The sequence below is a fragment of the Mixophyes fleayi genome, chromosome 7 (assembly GCF_038048845.1).
Source record: "Mixophyes fleayi isolate aMixFle1 chromosome 7, aMixFle1.hap1, whole genome shotgun sequence".
Classification (NCBI taxonomy): domain Eukaryota; kingdom Metazoa; phylum Chordata; class Amphibia; order Anura; family Limnodynastidae; genus Mixophyes; species Mixophyes fleayi.
This window is the reverse complement of record NC_134408.1, coordinates 75,838,918-75,861,209: the sequence shown is the minus strand read 5'-3', so window position 1 is coordinate 75,861,209 and position 22,292 is coordinate 75,838,918. Positions and strand designations below refer to the sequence as shown.

The 22,292-nt window shown below is 44.3% G+C and overlaps 1 protein-coding gene across 1 annotated transcript in view; it reads left to right on the top strand.

The window, feature by feature from the left end:
• The window catches only part of CALCRL (calcitonin receptor like receptor), a 303,255-nt gene that overhangs the window by 216,133 nt on the left and 64,830 nt on the right, over positions 1-22,292 (top strand). The window contains exons 9-10 of the mRNA XM_075179990.1: positions 18,053-18,113; positions 18,213-18,279. Coding sequence (XP_075036091.1) covers positions 18,053-18,113; positions 18,213-18,279 — 128 coding nt within the window. The remainder of the gene's footprint in view (positions 1-18,052; positions 18,114-18,212; positions 18,280-22,292) is intronic.

Genomic DNA, 22,292 nt, shown 5'->3' with positions numbered 1-22,292 from the left:
CGTATTCGGAATAAAGGAGACGGTGGCAAAGTAAGCCCAGCGAGTTGCCAGCAACGACAGACAGGGTGGCTTAGGTGATCTAGCCTGTCACAGTGAATCTCCCCTGAAAACATATATTACTGTGTAGCATGGGGAAGTAAAACAGGGAAGAAGTAGGGCTACGACACCAGGTCATATGCCCCCCTTGACGACCCACTCCTGAGTTGAAAGGCGACAGTGTCATTAACAGAGGAGACCACTTCCAAAATATTGTCAGCTTATGGGCTCAATCCAAACTGAAAGAATGTGCATCCCTACTGCCTGCCCCAGGGACGCATATTACCATACATAAGGAAATTCTCTGAAAACACAGCCCCTTGTTTTTAACTAGTACTTTTGTTTGATAGCCAATAGTTCTCTCATGTAACTACATCCAAATGCCATGTACCTTTATAAATTAAGTCTAAAATTCAACCAGTTTTGTCTTGGACACTCTACAAACCCAGTAGCTTCATACAAGGGAACATGAACCCAGTGGTGCAATGCATACCCCTGGTGTATCTGTATCCTCATACCCTACATGTATCTGTATTCGATCATCATATCTGTATCTGTATCATGTCTCTGCATATGTAACCTGTATCCGTACCTGTATATCTATCAACGCCAAAATATTCACTTAGAAAAATAGAAGAATTAAATAAAAAAAAGTGTCCCCACAGATGCAGGTAGAACAGCAGATACAGACTTTGTGTAATATAAAGCTTAGTGATGTTGCCCTTTCACATTGCAGCTTAACAGGTTTGTTCCACTGTGTTAGTAGTGCAATCATTCTGCACAGGCCTGCTCACAAATAAACTTAATATGTCAGTGTCCTTGACACATCCTCAGAATATACGGCCAGTGTAGCTGAAGGATAACTTAGATCGGGCGGATAGCACCACGGCGCCTTAGGTGTTATATTGGATGGCACTATCTTTAATAAAGAATAACCTGTTACCCCCGTGGACCATAGAACAACTGGCAAATATAGTAAATCCACTGAGAATTACTGTTAGGGAATGTGTTACAAAGGTTATCCTCCTCCTTTATCAACACAGTCACACAAACTGGTCTTGTCTTTCTCCAGGTCATTGGGGTATCGCTCCAGTAAATGACCCGCAGTGTATATAATCATTTCATTGGTTACTCCCTTAAACAGAACCTCCTGGGAGTAACATAGATCGAGTGTAGATCTGTATCCACAACAGATGGATATCTGATCGCCCACAAAATGTCCCTCAAAATAAAAATGGCCCTGTTTGGCACAATAAACCCATATGGCCCCTGCTGGTAGAGTTTTACAGAATACTGTACTACCTACGCATATGCAAGATCAATCCCAAATAGACCTAATAAGTGAACCAGAAGGAGCCCGCGTTGGCGTTACCCACAATCAACTGAATGCGATAGGTAAAATTAGAATACAATAACTATACCCAGAAAGAAGTATGCCCCTAAAGCCTATGTACTTAAGTCTGCACGCACCATGTCAACTGCGAGAATATTGGTAACTTGCTAAGGACACACCCCACTCCAAACCTGTATGCTATGTCGCATAGCTGGCAGCTTCTCCATAACATCAAGTGTACTCACTGCCCCTTCCTTATAGCAGATCCCATCCATATGAACGCAAAATGCAGTGTCAGAAAACATACACACACATACTGATATACTCACAGTATATGGAGATGTGCCAGTACAAAAATATACATCACAATTATATTATGGACAGTCAAACCTTCAACCATCACATAAAATTCCATATAAGTTCAGCAGGGATTCTGCTACACAAATCGCAAATCCTGTCACAAAGGCATTAATGAGCAGTCCATTGATACAATCCCAAATGGGCACATCCCTACATATAAGAAATTGTCTCATGTAAAATGATATTTTGTAGATGCTGTTACTGATGCAGCTGTTGCTGTTGCTGCGGAAGGAGATGCATCTACCCAGTGGGCTGTCACAGTCATATAGTCCTTCGTTTGCCCAGAACCACTTGTCCACATGTCCGTGGTTAAGTGGACAGTGGGTACAACTGCATTTTTTAGAGCACCGAGGACACTTGATCGTACTTCTCTGTACATTTTTGGTATCGCCTGCCTAGTGAAGTGGAATCTCGACGGGATTTGGTACCGGGGACACAATACCTCCATCAACCCTCTAAATCCCACTCCACTGATGGCGGACACCGGGCGCACGTCTAACACCAACATTGCAGTTACAGCCGCAGTTATACGCTTTGCAATAGGGTGACTACTATCGTATTTTGTGGTCATGGCAAACGACTGTTGGACGGTCAATTGTTTTGTGAAAGACTTAGCGGTCTTACGACTTCCCCTCTGGGAAGATGACCGACTAACAGCAGCAACAGCAGCAGTGGCAGTAGTAGGCGTACCGCTGCAGTATTCCTCGGATGAATCCCGTATTGAAGAGGACTCAGTCTGGCTGCTGACTTGGGCTGCAGGACTGAATCTGAAGGAGATTGTGGAGGAAGTTGACGAGGAGGGTGTGTATCCAACTGGACCACGGGATTTAGGTGTCCCTGTACCGATGACGGTCCTAGCCCCAGTTCCTGAACTAACCACTGAACTATGAAGGTTATTCAGGTGACGTATAAGGGAGGATATCCCTAGGTGGGCAAGATCCTTACCCCTGCTTATTTGAGCTTTACATAAGCTACATATGGCCATACATTGGTTGTCCGGATTTGGATAAAAATAACTCCAGACCGAAGAGGTGCATTTTTTGGTCTTCTGACCAGGCATGACGATGGGCTTTTCATCCCATGGACATCAGCTGTTTCCCCCCCTGGTGCCTCATTTTCAATAACCACATCACCATCCTCATCAAGTTCCTCCACAGCGCCAGCTACATCATCAATAGCCTCCTCCCGAGCCACCTCTTCCCGTACAGTGATGGGAAGGTCAGGCTTGACAACCACCAACACCCTTGGACTCGCCTTGGGGATTTGTGATAATTTCTCTTTAGAAGGCAGAGTTGTTTGCTGTTTTGTTGCTGACAGCATAACTCTCTTCAATTTTTTGTAGGGGGGGAGGAGGAGGAGGGCTAAGATCCTTGGGTGAAGCTGGACCACTAGTCATGAACACGGGCCAGGGCCTAAGCTGTTCCTTGCCACTCCGTGTCGTAAATGGCATATTGGCAACTTTACGTTTCTCCGCAGATGATTTTAAGTTTCTCTTTTTGCTACTTTTTGAGAACTTGGGCTTTTTGGATTTTACATGCATTGGGCATCGGGCTTGCCAGACGACGTTGATGGCATTTCATCGTCTATGTCATGACTAGTGGCAGCAGCTTCAGCATTAGGAGGAAGTGGGTCTTGATCTTTCCCTACTTTATCCTCCAAATTTTTGGTCTCCATTATATGTAGCACAAGATACTGCAGAATGTGTGAACTTGGTAATATTGCAGTACCAATGGACTTATACTGCTGGATTGGTTTTGCAAATTTTGTTATAATTTTTTTTTTTTTTAATTTATTTTTTTATAACTTTTTATTAATTTTTTAAACACTTGGGAATATTGGGGAAATAACTATGCCCTTAGAAGCACAGAGCACAGGACCACTGGACTGAACAGGACACAGCACAGGACCCAGCAGCACCACTGAACTCAAAATTGACAGAGCACAGCACCACTGGACTGATACTGCAGAACACAGCACAGCACAACACGAGATCTACCAGGACAGAGGACCACCTAACACACCCTCCCTCTACCCTGATCAATGCCCGGGTGAAGATGGCGGCGACTAGCGGGGAATTTATAGGATCCGAGATCCGACAGCGGGATTATGGCTCCGAGCCTCGGTTTCAAGTTTTCATTTGGCGCCAATACCCGGATCTGTCTCGGATCCGACTCGGATCGGCAACGTTCGGGTGGGCTCGGATTCAGGAAATCCGAGTGCGCTCATCTCTAATCTTAATTAACCTGAAAATTACCACACATGTATTCTATAACCACCACTGACCCACATACCTTTGAAGAGCTGGCAGGGGGAAGTGAACAAGCACAGAGGAAAATGTTGAAGACTAGAATAGGTGTTATAAAAATTAGCTGCAGGCAAATCCCTCTTGGAATACAATAGCTATCATAACTAGAACACCCTTAATAGCACACTTAGCTCTGCGCCTCCTGCAGCCCAACATGCTGAAATCAAGAGGAAAAGTTCAATGCTAGTTTAGAAGGGAGGGGAGAGGGTAAGAGGCAACCACTGAAAACTAAGGAGGTACAGCTAAACCAAAGGACACAGTAAAACACTGCAATTGAGACAACAGTGAGGAAAAGAGGCAGAAAAACTACAGAGAAAAGGTATAGACAGGGAAAAAGTCACAGTTTGTAGGAAAAAAAATGAAATAATGCAATTAGGGACAGGCAGACACAGTGTACTTATCCAAATGTCCAGACTCCAGAGACTTTTTTCCTCTCCGCCCATCCAACTTATAGACCTTGTCTACCCCTCCCCTATGACAACGTACTCTATAGTTAACTATTAACTAAAGATGAGCGGGCTCGGATTTCGGTAATCCGAGCCCACACAAACAGTGCTGATCCGACGGGATCCGAGCACTGTTCGGGTACTTCCGGCCGCCAAAGGAATCCAAAACGAGGCTATGACATCCAAGTCTCACGTCGGATCTCGCGAGACTCGGATGTCATAAATGCCCCGCTCGCGGCCGCCATCTTCATTCTCCCTGCGATCACTGAAGAGGGAGGTTGTTGAGATCCTGTGCTCTGTCCTGCTAGTTTAGTCAAGTGGTGCTTTGTCCAGTGCTCTGTATAGCTGAGTCCAGTAGTACTTTGTCCAGTGGTGCTTTGGCCAGTGTCTGTCCTGCTGAGTCCAGTGGTGCTTTTGTCCTGTGTTTTTTTCTGCTAAGTCCATAGTAATTTTATAATTATAAAAAAAAATTTAAATTTTTGTAAAAAATATAATTTTTTTTTTTAAAAAGTATAAAAAATATTCTAGAGCAATATATTCTTGCAGTCCCAAAAAATAGGTACTGCAATCTATATTACAGCGTTCACTGTTTCTGCAGTCCCAAAAAATAGGAACTGCAATCTATATTACAACGTTCACTGTTTCTGCAGTCCCAAAAAATAGGTACTGCAATCTATATTACAACGTTCACTGTTTCTGCAGTCCCAAAAAATAGGTACTGCCATCTATATTACTACGTTCACTGTTTCTGCAGTCCCAAAGTGTGTGTGGTTTAGGGGTACGCTCTCTTGTGCTGCATATAATGGAGTATAAAAATTTGGAGGATAAAGTGGGGAAAGATCAAGACCCACTTCCTCCTAATGCTGAAGCTGCTGCCACTAGTCATGACATAGACGATGAAATGCCATCAACATCGTCTGCCAAGGGCGATGCCCAATCTCCTAGTAGAGGGCATGTAAAATCCAAAAAGCCAAAGTTCACTACAATTAGTAAAAAAAGAAAATTCAAATCATCTGAGGAGAAACATAAACTTGCCAATATGCCATTTACGATACGGAGTGGCAAGGAACGGCTTAGGCCCTGGCCCGTGTTTATGACTAGTGGTTCAGCTTAACCAAGGATCTAAGCTCTCCTCCTTCCCACCCCTCTAAAAAATTTGAGACTTAAGTTGTCATCAACAACACAGCAAACAACTCTGCCTTCTAAAGAGATGGCATCACAAATCCCCAAGGTGAGACCAAGGGTGTTGGTGGTTGCGAAGCCTGACCTTCTCATCACTGTACGGGAAGAGGTGGCTCCTTCCACCATTTGCAGCACACCCTCTGCATATGCTGGAAGGATCACCCACAGTCCAGTTACAGATTTGGCTAATGAAGGTGTGAATGTTGTACACCGGGAGAAGGATATTGATGTAGCTGGCGCCGAGGAGGAACTTGACGAGGAGGATGCTGACGTGGTTATCTTAAATGAGGCACTAGGGGGGGAAACAGTTGTTTTCCATGGGATGAAAAAGCCCATCGTCATGCCTGGTCAGAAGACCAAAAAATTAAAGTTATTTTTATCCCAATCCGGACAACAAATGTATGGCCATATGTAGCTTATGTAAAGCTCAAATAAGCAGGGGTAAGGATCTTGGCCACCTAGGCACATCCTCCCTTATACGTCACCTTAAGAACCTTCATAATTCAGTGTTTAGTTCAGGACCTGTGGCTAGGACCGTCGGCAGTCCAGGGACACCTAAATCCTTTGGTCCTGTTGCATACACACCACCAACACCCTCCTCGTCAACTTCCTCCACGATCTCCATCAGATTTAGTCCTGCAGGCCATGTCACCAGCCAGACTGAGTCCTCTTCAATCCGGGATTCATCCGAGGAATCCTGCAGCGGTACGTCTACTACTGCCGCTGCTGCTGTTGCTACTGGTAGTCGGTCATCTTCCCAGAGGGGAAATCGCAAGAACGCTACGTCTTTCACCAAACAGTTGACCGCCCAACAGTCGTTTGCCATGAGCACAAAGTACGACATTAGTCACCCTATTGCAAAGCGGATAACTGCGGCTGTAACAGCTATGTTGGTGTTAGATGTGCTTCCGGTATCCGCCATCAGTGGAGTGGGATTTAGACGGTTGATGGAGGTATTGTATCCCCGGTACCAAATCCCATCTAGATTCCACTTCACTAGGCAGGCGATACCCGGGATGTACAGAGAAGTACGATCAAGTTTCCTCAGTGCTCTGAAAAATGCGGTTGTACCCACTGTCCACTTAACCACGGACATGTGGACAAGTGGTGCAGGGCAAACGAAGGACTATATGACTGTGACAGCCCACTGGGTAGATGCATCGCCTTCCGCAGCAGCAGCTGCATCAGTAGCAGCATCTCCACAACGGCCACTCGTTCCAAGGCAGGCAACGTTGTGTATCACCGGTTTTAATAAGAGGCACAACGCTGACAACCTCTTGGAGAAACTGAGGGAAATAATCTCGCAGTGGCTTACCCCACTTAGACTCTCCTGGGGATTTGTGGTGTCAGACAACGCCAGTAACATTGTGCGGGCATTACATATGGGCAATTTCCAAAACGTTGAAAAAATTATGTTCATAAAAATGAATTATCATTTCCTCAATCAAGAACAGCACTGCCCTCCAGAGACTACAGAGGGACCTGTGGTTGTGGAGTCCAGCGGGGACGAATTGATAATGTGTGAGGATGAGGAAGTACACACTGAAGGGGGCGAGGAATCAGAGGATGAGGATGAGGACGACATCTTGCCTCAGTAGAGCCAGTTTAGTTTGTACAGGGAGAGATGAACAGCTTTTTTTGTGTGGGGGCCCAAACAAACCAATCATTTCAGCCACAGTTTTGTAGGCCCTGTCGCTGAAATGATTACTTTGTTAAAGTGCGCATGTCCTATTTCAAAAACATCGTGGTGGGTGGGAGGGCCCAAGGACAATTCCATCTTGCAACTCTTTTTTGGCATTATGTGCTCTTTGGGGCCTAGTTTTTCAAACTGCCATCCTGTCTGCCACTCCTATATAGTCATCCTATGGCAAAGCGGATAACTGCGGCCGTAACAGCTATGTTGATGTTAGACGTGCGTCCGGAATCCGCCTACTGTGCAGTGGAATTTAGACGGTTGATGGAGGTATTGTATCCCCGGTACAAAATCCCGTTGAGATTCCACTTCAATAGGCAGCCCAGAAATATTAGTATCATATATTAAAGTACATTCACTGTTCCTGCAGTGCAGAAATAATAGTATCAGATATTAAACTATACGTTCACTGTTCCTGCAGTGCAGAAATATTAGTATCCGATATTAAACTATGTTCACTGTTCCTGCTACATCAAAAAAGCCTGAACCTGTCCTGCCATGAACTAAAACAAGAGGTAGTGACGTGCTTGAACTCCACCCTCTGCTGCAGAGGATGGAGGAGCAGCAAAAAAGCCATTCAAGCCTACACAGCCACCTACGATGGCCCATGTGTTTGTGCCGCCCACTTGTGTCGCTTTGCTTAGACATCCAGCTACCTTGGTGCAACCTTTTGGACTAAAAACAATATTGTGAGGTGTTCACAATAGACTGGAAATTAGTGGAAATTAATGTTATTGAGGTTAATAATAGTGTAGGAGTGGAAAAAAAAACGAAATATGGATTTTAGCACTTTTTATGCTTTTTTAAAAAAAAATCAGAACCCAAAATCAGAACCAAAACATTTCGTGGGGTGTTTTGGCAAAACAAATCAGAACCCAAAACCTCAAGCTAATCAAAACCCAAAACACCAAAAGTGCCCGGTGCACACCCTTACTATTAACTATTAACCCCAGAGAATAAATCCAGCCTCAGCTTTTAAGCCTTCGAGCTTATTTCAACCCTCAGTTCTTATTCTTGCTCTAAATTTTGAAATCATAGAGTACTACCTACAGGTAAGCCAACACACACATTCATTAAAAAAAATGATCAGCAGCCAATTAATCTATCAGTATGTTTTTGGGTTGTGGGAGGAAACAACAGCATCATCTGCATATAATGATTAATTACATATAGACTACAAACAATTACTACAGAATATTTTGTATATCATATAAATAAAATTGTCACAAGTCTCATTGGAGAGAAAGGATGTATACCTGCTAGTAGTTGACACTACTAAGCAAAGGGGCGCAGAGTATAACTCCCCCTCTGTGTTCATCAGAGACCCCCACAAGAAGGTTTGGTCTTAGCTGCGTGGGATGTGCAGGCCGTTGCCCTCAGAGCCATTCGCTAGTGAGGTAGCTGGAATCACAGACAGTGTAATGGAAAATCCAGGTCAGAAACAGGAGATCCAATCAAAGCCAATACGTGAAGCAGAAAAATAGTCAGGGTAGTCGATGTCAAACTAGGAGATCCAAACAGAACCAGATTGTGAGTCAAAGGAGAGTCAGGAACATTCAAATTCAGCATTAGGAAGTTCAATACAGAAAGGAACAGGTGTAAAGAACCGATGCTAGTCATTTCAATGGTGAAATACAGATTGACACCAAAATGCCGCCAATTAAAATACGGACAAGGAGCAAGTACCAAAACGTTGTAAATACTGACAGATAAGAAATCCCAACATGTATAAAATATAGAAAGTGTGACTGGCGACAGTGAAAAGGCCAACAGTCACACTGCCGGCATTAAAACGGTAATGGGAGTGGCCATCAGACCGGCAGGCAATAAACAGTGAGAAAAAAAATAGTGTTGTACCCCTCATATTAACCCTAATGCTGCCAGCATAGGACTGGCCATAGGAAAATTGTATATGGATAAACAGCATGGGGTCCCAAACCCCCCCCCCCCAAATCTCTTACAACCAGTTTTTTGCTTAGCCAGCCGGGACTGTTGACATCATAACAGGGGACCTCCTTCCTTGATGACAAAAAGCCCTAAGCTGGTTAGCATGGGCTGGATTCCTTAGGGAGTGGGGTCCGCAAAAAAATGTGTGAGTCCCCCTTCACCCCTGGGGGCTAAAAGAGGAAAAAATGTGTAAAACACAATAATTTTAGTTTGTGGAACTAGAAGTCCCAGCCAGCCCAGGCTGCCATTAACAAACTGGGCATGCTGGTGCTTGTAGAACTACAAGTGCCACCATGCCCTGACACCCAGGGGCGCTGAGCGATGTAATCCCACATACTTAAATTTAAATAAAACAAACCTCACTTTAATACGACAAAATTTTATTAAAAATAACAAAACCACAATCCTACTTACCAATTCTATTATTCTGTCTTCTTAACAGTCCAGTCTTGTAAGCTGTTAATCCACAGTGATATTTCCCAAAAGAAAAAAAAAAAATAAGCCCCCAAAAAACTCCAAATGAAGATAGTGGGGATGGTGCCTGACATAAATCTTAAGTATAAATACATATAAAATATAGTGCTTCTGCAGCTTAGTGAATGGTAGGGTTCAGTAAAATCCCAGTGCGTTAAGCCTGCTATGTAGTAGAATGCAACATCTATATATCGCTCAGGTATTTTAGTAAGAGGGACAAATACAATAATACAGAGAATATATTTCTGTGTATAAACCTTCAAATCTTCAGCAATGCCAAGATTCTTGCTAGCATTTTCTATTTATGGTGAATATTCACTTAAAGAACATCTTCTAGTGTCAATTGGATGCTTCTTACTTACCTTTGGTCTGGTCCATCTGTCTACTAATTTGAGTGCTTGGTTTTTCTGACATCTGGGGGTAAATGTATCAAACTGCGAGTTTGCCAACGTGTTGAAATCGCAGCAAATCGCGGGTGTTTACCAGCGATTTTTTTTAAAAAAAACCTGGAAATGTATCAAGCTGCGATTTTGACACTCATGTTCAAAATCGCTGGTCATCTCTGGCGATTTTGAGCGATGTAAACACTCCCGAGTTTAGTTAACTCTCCTGTGTTTGGCAAACTCCCCTGTGTTGTAACAGTGAGTTGTAAACACATCACTGTTACACTGCCCTGGCAGTGTTAAAAAGTTAAAGAACAGATAAAAGTTTAGAAAAAAAAAGTGTGAGGTCCCCCCGCTATTTATGCTTAACCCTAGTGCTGCCTGACTAGTGCTGGTCCTGTGAAAATCGGGGAAAAATTTTGCGTGGGGGTCCCCCCGATTTTCACTTTACCAGCACTAGGCAAACCAGCCAGGGTTGGCGGCACTATAGCAGGGGGACGCGCGGCAGGGGTCCCCCTGCCATAATGACTAACCAACCCTAGACTGTTCAGCGCTGGGCTGGATTCCCTAGGGAGTGGGGTCCGTTGAAAAAAACCAGCGGGCCCCCATCCTAGAAAGAACCAGCCCAGTGCTGATAGCACTAGGGCTCTTCCTACTACCCCTGGGCTGTGGGTAGTAGGGTAATACGGCGCTAAATGGTTAAAAAAAACAAACTGACACCAATTTTGTTTGTGGAATTACAAGTCCCAGACAGCCAGGTTGCCAAAAACAGTGTGGCCATGCTGGTGCTTGTATAACTACAAGCACCAGCATACCCACGGCAGCCAGGGCATGTTGGCACTTGGAGAACCACAAGTGCCAACATGCCCTGACATTCCTGGCTTGCTGGGCCCTGTAGTTCCACAAAGAAAAAAGTTAACAAAACAACAACACCCTCATACAAACCACACATATTTATTAAAAATAATAAAACCCACAATAAAAGACACTAACCACCCTCTTTTAAACCACAACTATTTATTAAAAATAAAAAAAAAACAAATACTTACCAATGATGTCTTCTTTCTTGATCCAATGTCCCTTATTATTTGTACATCCATCTTGCCGGCTTGCCCCAGTCCCAGTCATTTGTACCTCCATAAACTAATCTGTGCCAACTGGAACACTTCACCCAGAAGGGGCACATATTTGTAATTTCCCGATTCTTTAGTCTTGATTGAAGTAAAAAAAAATAAAAGCCAGGAGCCACCGCAAACACCTCCTACCTGGTAGGAGGTCCGTTCCGCAATGCTCTTACGCTGTTTGCGTAAGAGCTAAGTACTGTATTATGGTATTTTCCCACGCTAGTGGGGAAATCACATATTACAGTATTTAGCGCTTACGCAATTAACGTAGCGCATTGCTCATGCGCTACGCGCGTTACCTGTAATACAGTAAATACAGGTTACGCAAGTAGCGTATTTTTTGCTTACTCTTGTTAGGAACCCCTCCAGCCGTCACATCACAACCCAGAGTCTACTCTGCCAGTCAGGTGTTCACTGGAGCCCCTGATGGTGGGGACAGACTGGGCTGCAGACTAACAGAGGGTCGTGAAGTGTGTACCGGCTGGGGAGAACCCAGGCAAGCGGAGTGAAGTTCAAGCAGAGGTCAAGGGCTGGCAGCAGGTAGCAATTCCAATAAACAAGCGGAGGTCAAGGGTCACGAGCAGACAGGAAGGTTGGTAAACAGGCCAGAGGTCAGGGTCACGAGAAACACAGGCAGGGTTCAAATCCAGGCAAGGGGTCATACACAGGGAATCAGTCCAACAGGTTTTCACCAATACAAGGCAGGAGCTGGAGCAGGTTAGGCTAACAGGTAACTGGACGCTATAACCGGCAGGGAGGCTAAGCCCTCCCTGCCTTATATACAGACTTTGGCCAATCAGGGCTTAGCCCTGAAGACGCATCACAGACATGCCATAAACATTAATTAGCCCGCAGGCTATCCTAGCGCATGCGCCTCACTTGCCTTGGCAACGGTCGGGCCGAAAAACCGGAAGGGACGCCCCGGTCGTCATGGAGACGGCCGGGACGTTCACTTGAACAGGAAATGAGTCGCGACGGTGCCCAAGGCCGCCGCGGCTCCTGACAGTACCCCCCCTTGAGGAGGGGTTAAGGAACCCCGACACCCAGGTTTTTTAGGAATTTTTTTAAAGAATTCTCTTAAAAGTTTTGAAGCATTAAGTTTCCTACGCGGGACCCAGGACCGCTCTTCCAAGCCGCGATTCCTCCACTGTACCAGAAAGTGCACCTGGCCCTGCACGTTCTTAGAATCGAGAATCTTCTGAATTATGTATCTGAGGTTTATTCCGATTCTGTACATGCGGACTTGGAAGCTGGGATTGACTTGGGTATAGCACAGGCTTGAGCAAAGAACAATGGAATGTGTTTGGTATCCTTAATGACCCAGGAATTTACAACCTAAATGCCACTGCATTGATCTGCTTAACAATGAGAAACGGACCAATGAATTTAGGACCCAATTTCCTGCAAGGCTGTCTCATCCTAATATTTCGTGTAGAAAGCCACACTTTCTGGTCCACTTTGAGGGAGCAGGTGGTACGGTGGCGATCCAAATTTTTTTTCCCAGAAAATAAGGCCCGTTTTAAAGCGGATTGCACTTTTTTCAAAATGACCTTGAGGTCAGCAGCTGTGGAACAAATCTCTGGAATACTAGTGGATCTGAGGGAATACAAGGAATTTGATCTGGGATGAAAACCAAAGTTGCAATAGAATGGCGAGATTTGCGTAGATGAATGATATGAATTGTTATAGGCGAATTCTGCCCAAGGCAATAAGGACGACCAGTTGTCATGAAATTCGGAAGTGTAGCATCGTAAGAACTGCGCCAAGGACTGATTAACCCTTTCAGTCTGCCCATTAGACTGAGGGTGGTATGCAGACGACAGGCTAATCTTGATTCCAAGCAGGGTACAAAAGGAATTCCAAAATTGTGCTATAAATTGTGAACCACGATCCGACACAATATCAGTAGGAAGTCCATGAAGACGGAATATATGCTGGATAAACAGGATAGCCAAATCTCCGGCACTAGGGAGCCTAGGTAACGGTATGAAATGCGACATTTTGCTGAAGCGGTCAACTACCACCCATATGGTGTTATGTCCTGCAGAGAGTGGTAGATCGACTATAAAGTCCATTGATAAGTGTGTCCAAGGCTTCGCAGGAATGGGCAATGGAACCAATTGGCCTGCAGGCTGACTCCTGGGGACTTTATTCCTGGCACAGTTTTCACAAGAGAGGACATAACTTTTGACGTCAGCCAACAATGACTGCCACCAGACTGTTCGGGTGAGAATTTCCAGCGTTTTCTGAACTCCAGGATGTCCAGCAGTCTTACTATTATGTGCCTCTGCAAGAACTGCCTTCCTTAAATGAACCGGAACAAATAGACGTCCCTCTGGCATATTATCAGAAGCTAGTTTTTCGTACCTTTGAAGTGTTGTGCTCAGGTCTTGAGTTAGCCCAGCATGAATTATGGAAGAAGGAATGATGGGTTCCGGATTAGTAACTGGAACATGGTGTGCCAAGAAGCTCTGAGATAGCGCATCTGCCCGGACATTTTTAGAACCTGGTCGGTAGGTGATTACGAAATTAAAACGAGTAAAGAACAGCGACCAACGGGCCTGTCTGGGGTTCAGGCGTTTGGCCGATTGTATATATTTTAAGTTTTTATGGTCTGTGATTACAGAGATTTGATGTATTGCACCCTCCAGCCAATGTCGCCACTCCTCAAAAGGCCCATTTAATTGCCAGTAGTTCCCTATTGCCCACATCGTAGTTGGCTTCGGCTGAAGAGAACTTATGCGAGAAGTAGGCACATGGGTGCAGACGGTGAGTATGAGAGTCCTTCTGAGATAATATAGCACCAGCACCGACATCAGAGGCGTCGACCTCCAGAACAAACGTTTTTTTAGGATCTGGGTGTCTTAGGACCTGAGCAGATACAAAGGCCTTTTTTCAGCTTTCAAATGCAGCTATTGCTTGAGGCGACCAATTGGTGGAATCCATTCCTTTGCGGGTCAGGGCGACAATAGGAGCCACACTATCAGCCACAAATGAATCTTCTATAATAATTGGCGAAGCCCAGGAACCTCTGCACCACTTTAAGATTAATAGGTTGCACCCAATCCAGGATAGCTTGGACCTTGGTGGGATCCATGGAGAACCCTTCCGAAGAAATTACGTAATCAAGGAAGGATACCTTCTGCACCTTAAATTCGCACTTTTCTAATTTGGCGTAAAGGTGGTGTTCTCGCAATTTCTGTAGGACCTGTTTGACATGACCCCAATGTATAGTTAATGACTTGGAATAGATGAGAATGTTGTCTAAATAGACGACCACGAACAAATCAAGGAACTCCCGTAGCACTTTGTTAATCAAATCCTGAAACACTGCAGGTGCATTGCTAAAACCAAACGGCATGACCAGATACTCGTAGTGGCCAGAATGCGTATTGAATGCCGTCTTCCATTCATCTCCCTCCCTGATATGGATGAGATTGTATGCACCACGAAGATCGATTTTGGTGAAAACTGTAGCACCTCTTAATTGGTCGAATAATACGGAGATGAGAGGAAGGGGATAGGTGTTCTTGACTGTGATAAGATTTAATCCTCTGTAGTCAATACAGGGTCTTAGTCCTCAGTCTTTTTTGAGACAAAAAAAGCATCCAGCACCCAGTGGAGATTTAGATGGCCTGATAAAGCCTTTCTCCAAATTCTCATCAATATATTCTTGCATGGATTTGGTCTCTGGACCAGAGAGCGAGTACAAGCGTCCCTTGGGCAATTTTGAACCAGGGATAAGCTCGATAGCACAGTCAAATTCTCGATGAGGTGGTAAGGTATCAGCAGCCTTTTTGGAGAACACATCCCAGTACTCATGATATTGTGAGGGAAGTTGCTCCGGAATAGACTGGATGACACGCAGAGGTAGAGTCAAGCAAGACTGTGTACAATAAGAGCTCCACTGGACAATTTCTCCTTTTGCCCAATCCACGACAGGGTTATGATGGGAAAGCCACGGATGGCCCAGGATCATCGGAACCGATGGACAATCGATAAGGAAGAGTGTTATGGCCTCAGAATGGAAAGCTCCTATGTTCAGTTGTACTGATGGAGTCTCCCAAACAATTTTACCTCCAGGTAAAGGACTCCCATCTAGGCCAGAAACTGTAACTGCAGAATGAAGCTTCACCATTGGAATCCCAGCAGAACGGGCAAACCCGATGTCAAGGAAGTTGCCTGCAGCTCCACTATCAATAAAGGCTGACAGGGCCACAGAACTGGCACCGAAAGTGACTTGTGCGGGAATCAGGACAGCATTCTTTTGGGAAACCATTTGAAAGCCTAAGTGGACTTTTCTCAGACATGCTCCGTTTTCAGGTTTGTATGGACAAGAGCAGGAGAAGTGGCCTTTATTACCACAGTAAAGACATAGGCCTTGTGACCGTCTCTTGTCTCTTTCCTCAGGAGGGAGGTGAAACGCCCCTGACTGCATAGGCTTCTCAACATGCGTGGAAGCTGGAATAAACGCAGACAAAAAAAAGGAGACGCCTCTTTCTCTGTCCTTCTCTCCTTGATCCTCCTGTCAATTTTAATAGCGAGTTGCATAAGGCTCTCCAAGGAAGTGGGAAAAGGATACTGTACAAGTGAATCCTTAATCTCCTCTGACAGTCTGACAGTCCTAAGAGAAACTGGCTGCGTAACGCTTGATCATTCCATTCGCTGTCAGGCGACCATCTGCGAAATTCAGCGCAGTATTCTTCTGCCGAGCGCCGACCTTGCTTTAAGGCCCGTAGGTGAGCCTCAGCAGAGGCAACTCGATCGGGATCATCATAGAGGAGACCCAATGCGTTAAAGAAGGCTTCCAACGATTGCAGGATAGGACTCGATTGCGGTAGGGTGAAAGCCCAGGACTGGGGGTCACCCTGCAGGAGGGAGATGACAATTCCAACTTTCTGCTGTTCTGACCCAGAAGAGTGAAGTTTTAGCCGAAAATAGAGTTTGCAACTTTCTTTAAAATTCCGGAACAAGGCTCTATTTCCGGAGAACTGGTCCGGCAAGTTTAACTTGGGTTCAACAATGGTACCGGAAATGGGCAGTGTAGACCGGGAGTCCTCCTCTTGAGAGAACAACCGCTGGGACAACCCCCGGATCGTTTAGTACTGGGTGTCAACATGACCCGCTAGGGCTTGAAATAGAGACGATTTGGTTCCGCTTTCATCCATTACACCCTCGTCTCCGGTACGTGTGAGGCCGGTTATAATGTTTGGAACCCCTCCAGCCGGCACATCACAACCCAGAGTCTACTCTGCCAGTCAGGTGTTCACTGGAGCCCCTGATGGTGGGGACAGACTGGGCTGCAGACTAACAGAGGGTCGTGAAGTGTGTACCGGCTGGGGAGAACCCAGGCAAGCGGAGTGAAGTCCAAGCAGAGGTTAAGGGCTGGCAGCAGGTAGCAATTCCAATAAACAAGCAGAGGTCAGGGTCACGAGAAACACAGGCAAGGTCCAAATCCAGGCAAGGGGTTATACACAGGAAATCAGTCCAACAGGTTTTCACCAATACAAGGCAGGAGCTGGAGCAGGTTAGTCTAACAGGTAACTGGACATTATAACCGGCAGGGAGGCTAAGCCTTATATACAGACTTTGGCCAATCAGGGCTTAGCCCTGAAAACGCATCACAGCCATAAACATTAATTAGCTCGCAGGTTATCCTAGCGCATGCGCCCGGCTGCCTCACTTGCCGGGGCGCAGCGCCTGTTACACTTGGCGTCCGGCCGTTGCCTTGGCAACGGTCGGGCCCGATAAACCGGAAGGGACACCCCGGTCGTCATGGAGACGGCCGGGACGTTCACTTGAACAGGAAATGAGTCGCGACGGTGCCCGAGGCTGCCGCGGCTCCTGGCAACTCTCTTGTGATCTCCACCATTTTTGTCTAGTGTTTGAATGTTGTCATGTATTTATCTATTCCCTCACCCGGTTTTGCTTCTCTCTTGTCAAAGTGTCTGGACAGTTCAAACAAGTTGAGTGACTTATTTACAGTGTTTGTATCTTCAAATAAATATACTGCAATGTTCAGCATAACACTGCTTTTCCATACTCCATTATAACACTACCATGTTGAGTTTAAACATCTACTCTTGACTAGGGTGTGTCTGATATTCCTCACCAGTGTTGGACTCTGACATGAAAGGCTTGCCAGGAGAAGGCAATTGTAGAGGTCCATGAAACCGTGTGTGTGCCACCGCTATGTAGCACTGTCCCTCTGAAGGGGTGTGATCACTCACCAGATGGGGTGTGTGCAGCCACTAGAGAGGCATGTTTAACTTGCACAACAATTGGCTTTATAGATTTGTTGTAGATCTTCCAAGACAAAAAGTTGATCAACTGCACCAGTCTTGCCTCTAATTAATAAATATGTTCAATAATTTATCATCACCTATTTGAAGTGTCTCTGTGTTTTACAAAGTGAGTTTTAATATAATTGCGTAAATCGTTTAAAAGGGGTGCTACCTCTGATAAATGATTAATGTTTATTGACCCGCATTAAAAAATCATGTGATTCTTTTTGATGGTTCCTGAACATTCTGATATATTGCCAAAGCTTACAAGTTACGGCAACACTTGTAGATGGAAGTCTGTCAAGAACTGCAATTTTCATATTGTTTTAGTGTGTGCATTTTGAACTTTTATGTGTAGTAATTGGCAACAGAATCGGAACATTTTGAGAGGCTATATATATATATATATATATATATATATATATATATATATATTATTATATTACATTTTGTTGAAAATATCTTTTAAATCTGTCTTGCTGCAGGGTTTCCACTGATTCCAGCGTTGATAAATGCTGTTGCCAGAACACTGTATTATAATGACAAGTGAGTGTCTAGTATTTCATCATTACATTTTCACATTTCTCACTATTTTGCATAAGTTATTGCAAATAGTTAATATGTCACTTTCGTTTTTTAATTTAGCTGCTGGATTGGCTCAGACACCCATTTGCTCTATATCATTCATGGACCCATTTGTGCTGCTTTATTGGTATGTATGCTAAAAAATAATTTAAATTAATTAGTTTAGTTCTGGTATTTGCTAACTGTGGGTCATGTGGCCTTTGGCTGGAGTATTGGTAGCCTAGTTGGTGATCCAGCTCTGTTTCTTACTGAATGTCAGGGCTGCCATCAGAAATTGTGGGGCCCAGTACAAATGAAGTAGGCAGGGCCCCCCCTCCCTGCTGCCTCACCCCCTCAACACCCATTCCCTCACCAACCCCCATCCAGGTGGATAGTGTCACAATTTTCCACCCCCAAAATTTTTGCACCTCCTCCCGCCCCCCTAAAGATCAGCGCCCTAGGCTGCAGCCAAGTCATCCTGTTGCATAATCAGGCCGTAATTATCTTACAGCAATAGCTGCACGATGACAATTTAGAAACGCAATGAACAATCAGGAAGTGATTAGATGTCACTTTCCATAAACTCTATTATTGTGAATGGGAATATTAAATTCCTCTGCCCACATGCCACATACACACGTATAGGGCCCCCCTCTGCCCACATGCCACACACACACACATATAGGGCCCCCACATGCTACACAAATATAGAGCCCCCTCGGCCAACATGCCACACAGACACATATATAGGGCCTGACCTCTGCTCACATGCCACACACATACATACATATATATATATATATATATATAGGGCCCCCTCTGCCTGCACCACACACACACATACAGTGGGTGAAATAAGTATTGAACACATCAACATTTTTCTGAGTAAATATATATTTAATATGGCTATTTTAATGAAATTTACACCAACCCTTGCAATCCACACATGCAAAGAAATCAAACCATAAATGTCCATAATTTAAGCTTTGTGTAATAATGTGAAATAACACAGGGAAAAAGTACTGAACACCTGAAGAAAGGGAGGTGCAAAAAGTAATGGAAAGCCAAGACACCAGCTGAAATCTATCAGAAATTAGAAAGCAATCCTGCCAACTGGTTCAACCACAGCTGATGGCCTATAAAAAGCTGTCTCATTACGGAGGTGTCACACAAGAAACATCTCATGATGGGTAAAAGCAAATAGCTCTCTCAAGACCTTCGTTACCTAATTGTTGCAAAAAATACTGATGGCATTGGTTACAGAAGGATCTCTAAACTGCTGAATGTTCCAGTGAGCACTATTGGGACCATAATCCGGAAGTGGAAAGAACATCATTTCACCATAAACCGGCCACGACCAGGTGTACCTCGCAAGATTTCTGACAGAGGAGGGAAAAATATTATCAGAAGAGTTGTCCAAGAACCAATGACCACTTTTTGAGAGCTTCAGAAAAACCTGGAATTAGCAGGTATAATTGTTTCAAAGAAAACCATAAGTAATGCACTCAACCGCCATGGCTTGTATGCACGCAAGACTCCTGTGCTGAAGAAAAAATATGTTGAAGCTCGTTTAAAGTTTGCTGCACAACATTTGGACAAGGCTGTGAAGTACTGGGAGAATATAGTGTGGTCAGATGAGAGCACAATTGAACTCTTTGGATGCCATATTACACACCATGTTTGGAGGAGAAATAGCACATCACCCCAAAAACACCATACCAAAAGTGAAATTTGGAGCTGGGAACATCATGGTGTGGGGCTGTTTTTCTGCACATGGTACTGGCATACTGCATATCATTGAAGGAAGGATGAATGAAAAAATGTACAGAGACATTCTTGATAAATATCGGCTGCGATTTCCCGGAATGCTGAAGATGAAACAAGGATGGACATTTCAGCAAGACAATGAACCCAAACACACAGCCAAGGACACTCTTAATTGGTTTCATATAAAGAAAATAAAGCTGCTAGAATGGCCCAGCCAATCACCTGACTTGAATTAAATTGAAAATCTATGGAGAGAACTAAAGATCAGAGTTCTTAGAAGAAGCCCACGGAACCTTCAAGATTTGAAGACTATTCGCATTGAAGAAAGGGGCAAAATCACACCTGAGCAATGCATGCGACTAGTTTCTCCATACATGAGACATCTTGAAACTGTCATTACCAACAAAGGCTTTTGTGCAAAGTATTAAATAAATTTCAGGAAGTTTGTTTAATACTTTTTCCCTGTGTCATTTCACATTATTGCACAAAACTTAATTTATGGACATCTATGGTTTGATTTCTTTGCATGTGTGGATTTCAAGGGTTGTTGCTGATATATTTGGTATAAATTTCATTAAAATAGCCACATTAAATATATATTTACTGAGAAAAATGATGGTGTTCAATACTTATTTCACCCGCTGTATGTGTGTGCGTGGTGTGGGCAGAGGGGAGCCCTATATATATATGTGTGTGTGTGGACACAGCATACATACATATAGGGTCCCCCTCTGGACATACTAGACACACATATAGGGCCACGCCTCTGGACACACCACACACACACCATATATGGCCCTCCCTCTGGACACACCACACACACATATATATATGGCCCCTCTGTGGATACACCACACACACACATATAGGACCCCCCCTCTGAACACACACACACATATAGGACCCCCCCTCTGAACACACACACACATATAGGACCCCCCCTCTGAACACACACACACATATAGGACCCCCCCTCTGAACACACACACACCCACCCTCGCATTCATATTACCCCCTTCTTATCATTTACTCAGTGACAGCACAGGAACATAAAGATCTCCAGCATGGTGTACCATGTGACCTGGATCTAGCCAATCACTTATGGAGATGTGATTCAGACAGCTGTTCCCTGCAGGGGCTGTCCCCTCCATCAGACCTTCACATATGTCATAGTACCTCCCCACATGTCCATTATATGGTCATCAGATCTGCCCACATGCCACCCAGACCTGAATACATGTTCCTTACATGCCATTTACCTGCCCATTAGACTTCACAAATGCCAGACCCTCAAACTTCTCCACATGCCCAATTAAATTTACAGACTCCTTGAGAACTGGTGACATCCTATGAAAAATGCAGACTGTCTGTCGCACAGATTGATTGCAGAGCGCTCTTTCCTCAACTCACTATACAACGGTGGTGGGAAAACGAGTGTGTTGTGAGGTCACACCTTCACTTGACTGGTGTCGGATAGACAGATGTCATTGTTGTGTTGTGCAGCCGGGCAGATTGAACATCCCCACTTAGCCTCGCAGTTAAATTATTAGCTTCCACATTTTATACAGACAACCCACATTGTGTTATTAGCCCAAACAATATATTAATAGCCCTCATAATGCCCAAACAGCATTCATAGCTCCACAATGATTTAATAGCTTTAATTTAATTTAAGAGACTGCATGCTAAACTAATAGCCCCGCCAGTTTCTACATTACATGAATAGCCCCCTGTCTAACCAGCTCCAACATTACACTGTCTAACCAGCTCCAACATAAAATCAATAGCAACCATGTTTAATAATTAGGCCTCCCTACCCGCAAACCAGTCCCAACATTAGATTAATAGAATTCTTATTTAATATTTAGACAGTTGACCCCACAAGCAGCACCAACATTAAACTAATAGCATTCCTAATGTATATAAAGATCTATTTCCCCTCATCTTGCCCTCAGTTTTGACTTTTAATAGATAGCCCTTATTCTACCCAAACTCTTACCCACATTCATTTAGTATCCTCCAAACCACCCGAGCATTAAATAGTCCCATCACCCCACCTTAAATCAATGGGCACCAACATCTGACATTAAATTAAATAGCTTGCTATCAAATAAATTTCCACCACCATCACCCTACCAATAAATTTATATTCCTTCACCAGTAAATTAATAGCCGATGCACCTATTACATTAAGTATCCTTTCCTCAACATTACTTTAAGAGCTCTCACTTCCCCACCATTACATTAAGAGCCCTCCCCCCATCATTTACATTAAGCCCTCAATCCTTGTCAACATTATATTAAGAGCTCTCCCTCCCCCCAACATTGCATTAAGAGACTTCCGCCCAACATTACATTAGGAGCCCTTCCCACAGCATTAGATTAAGAGCCCTC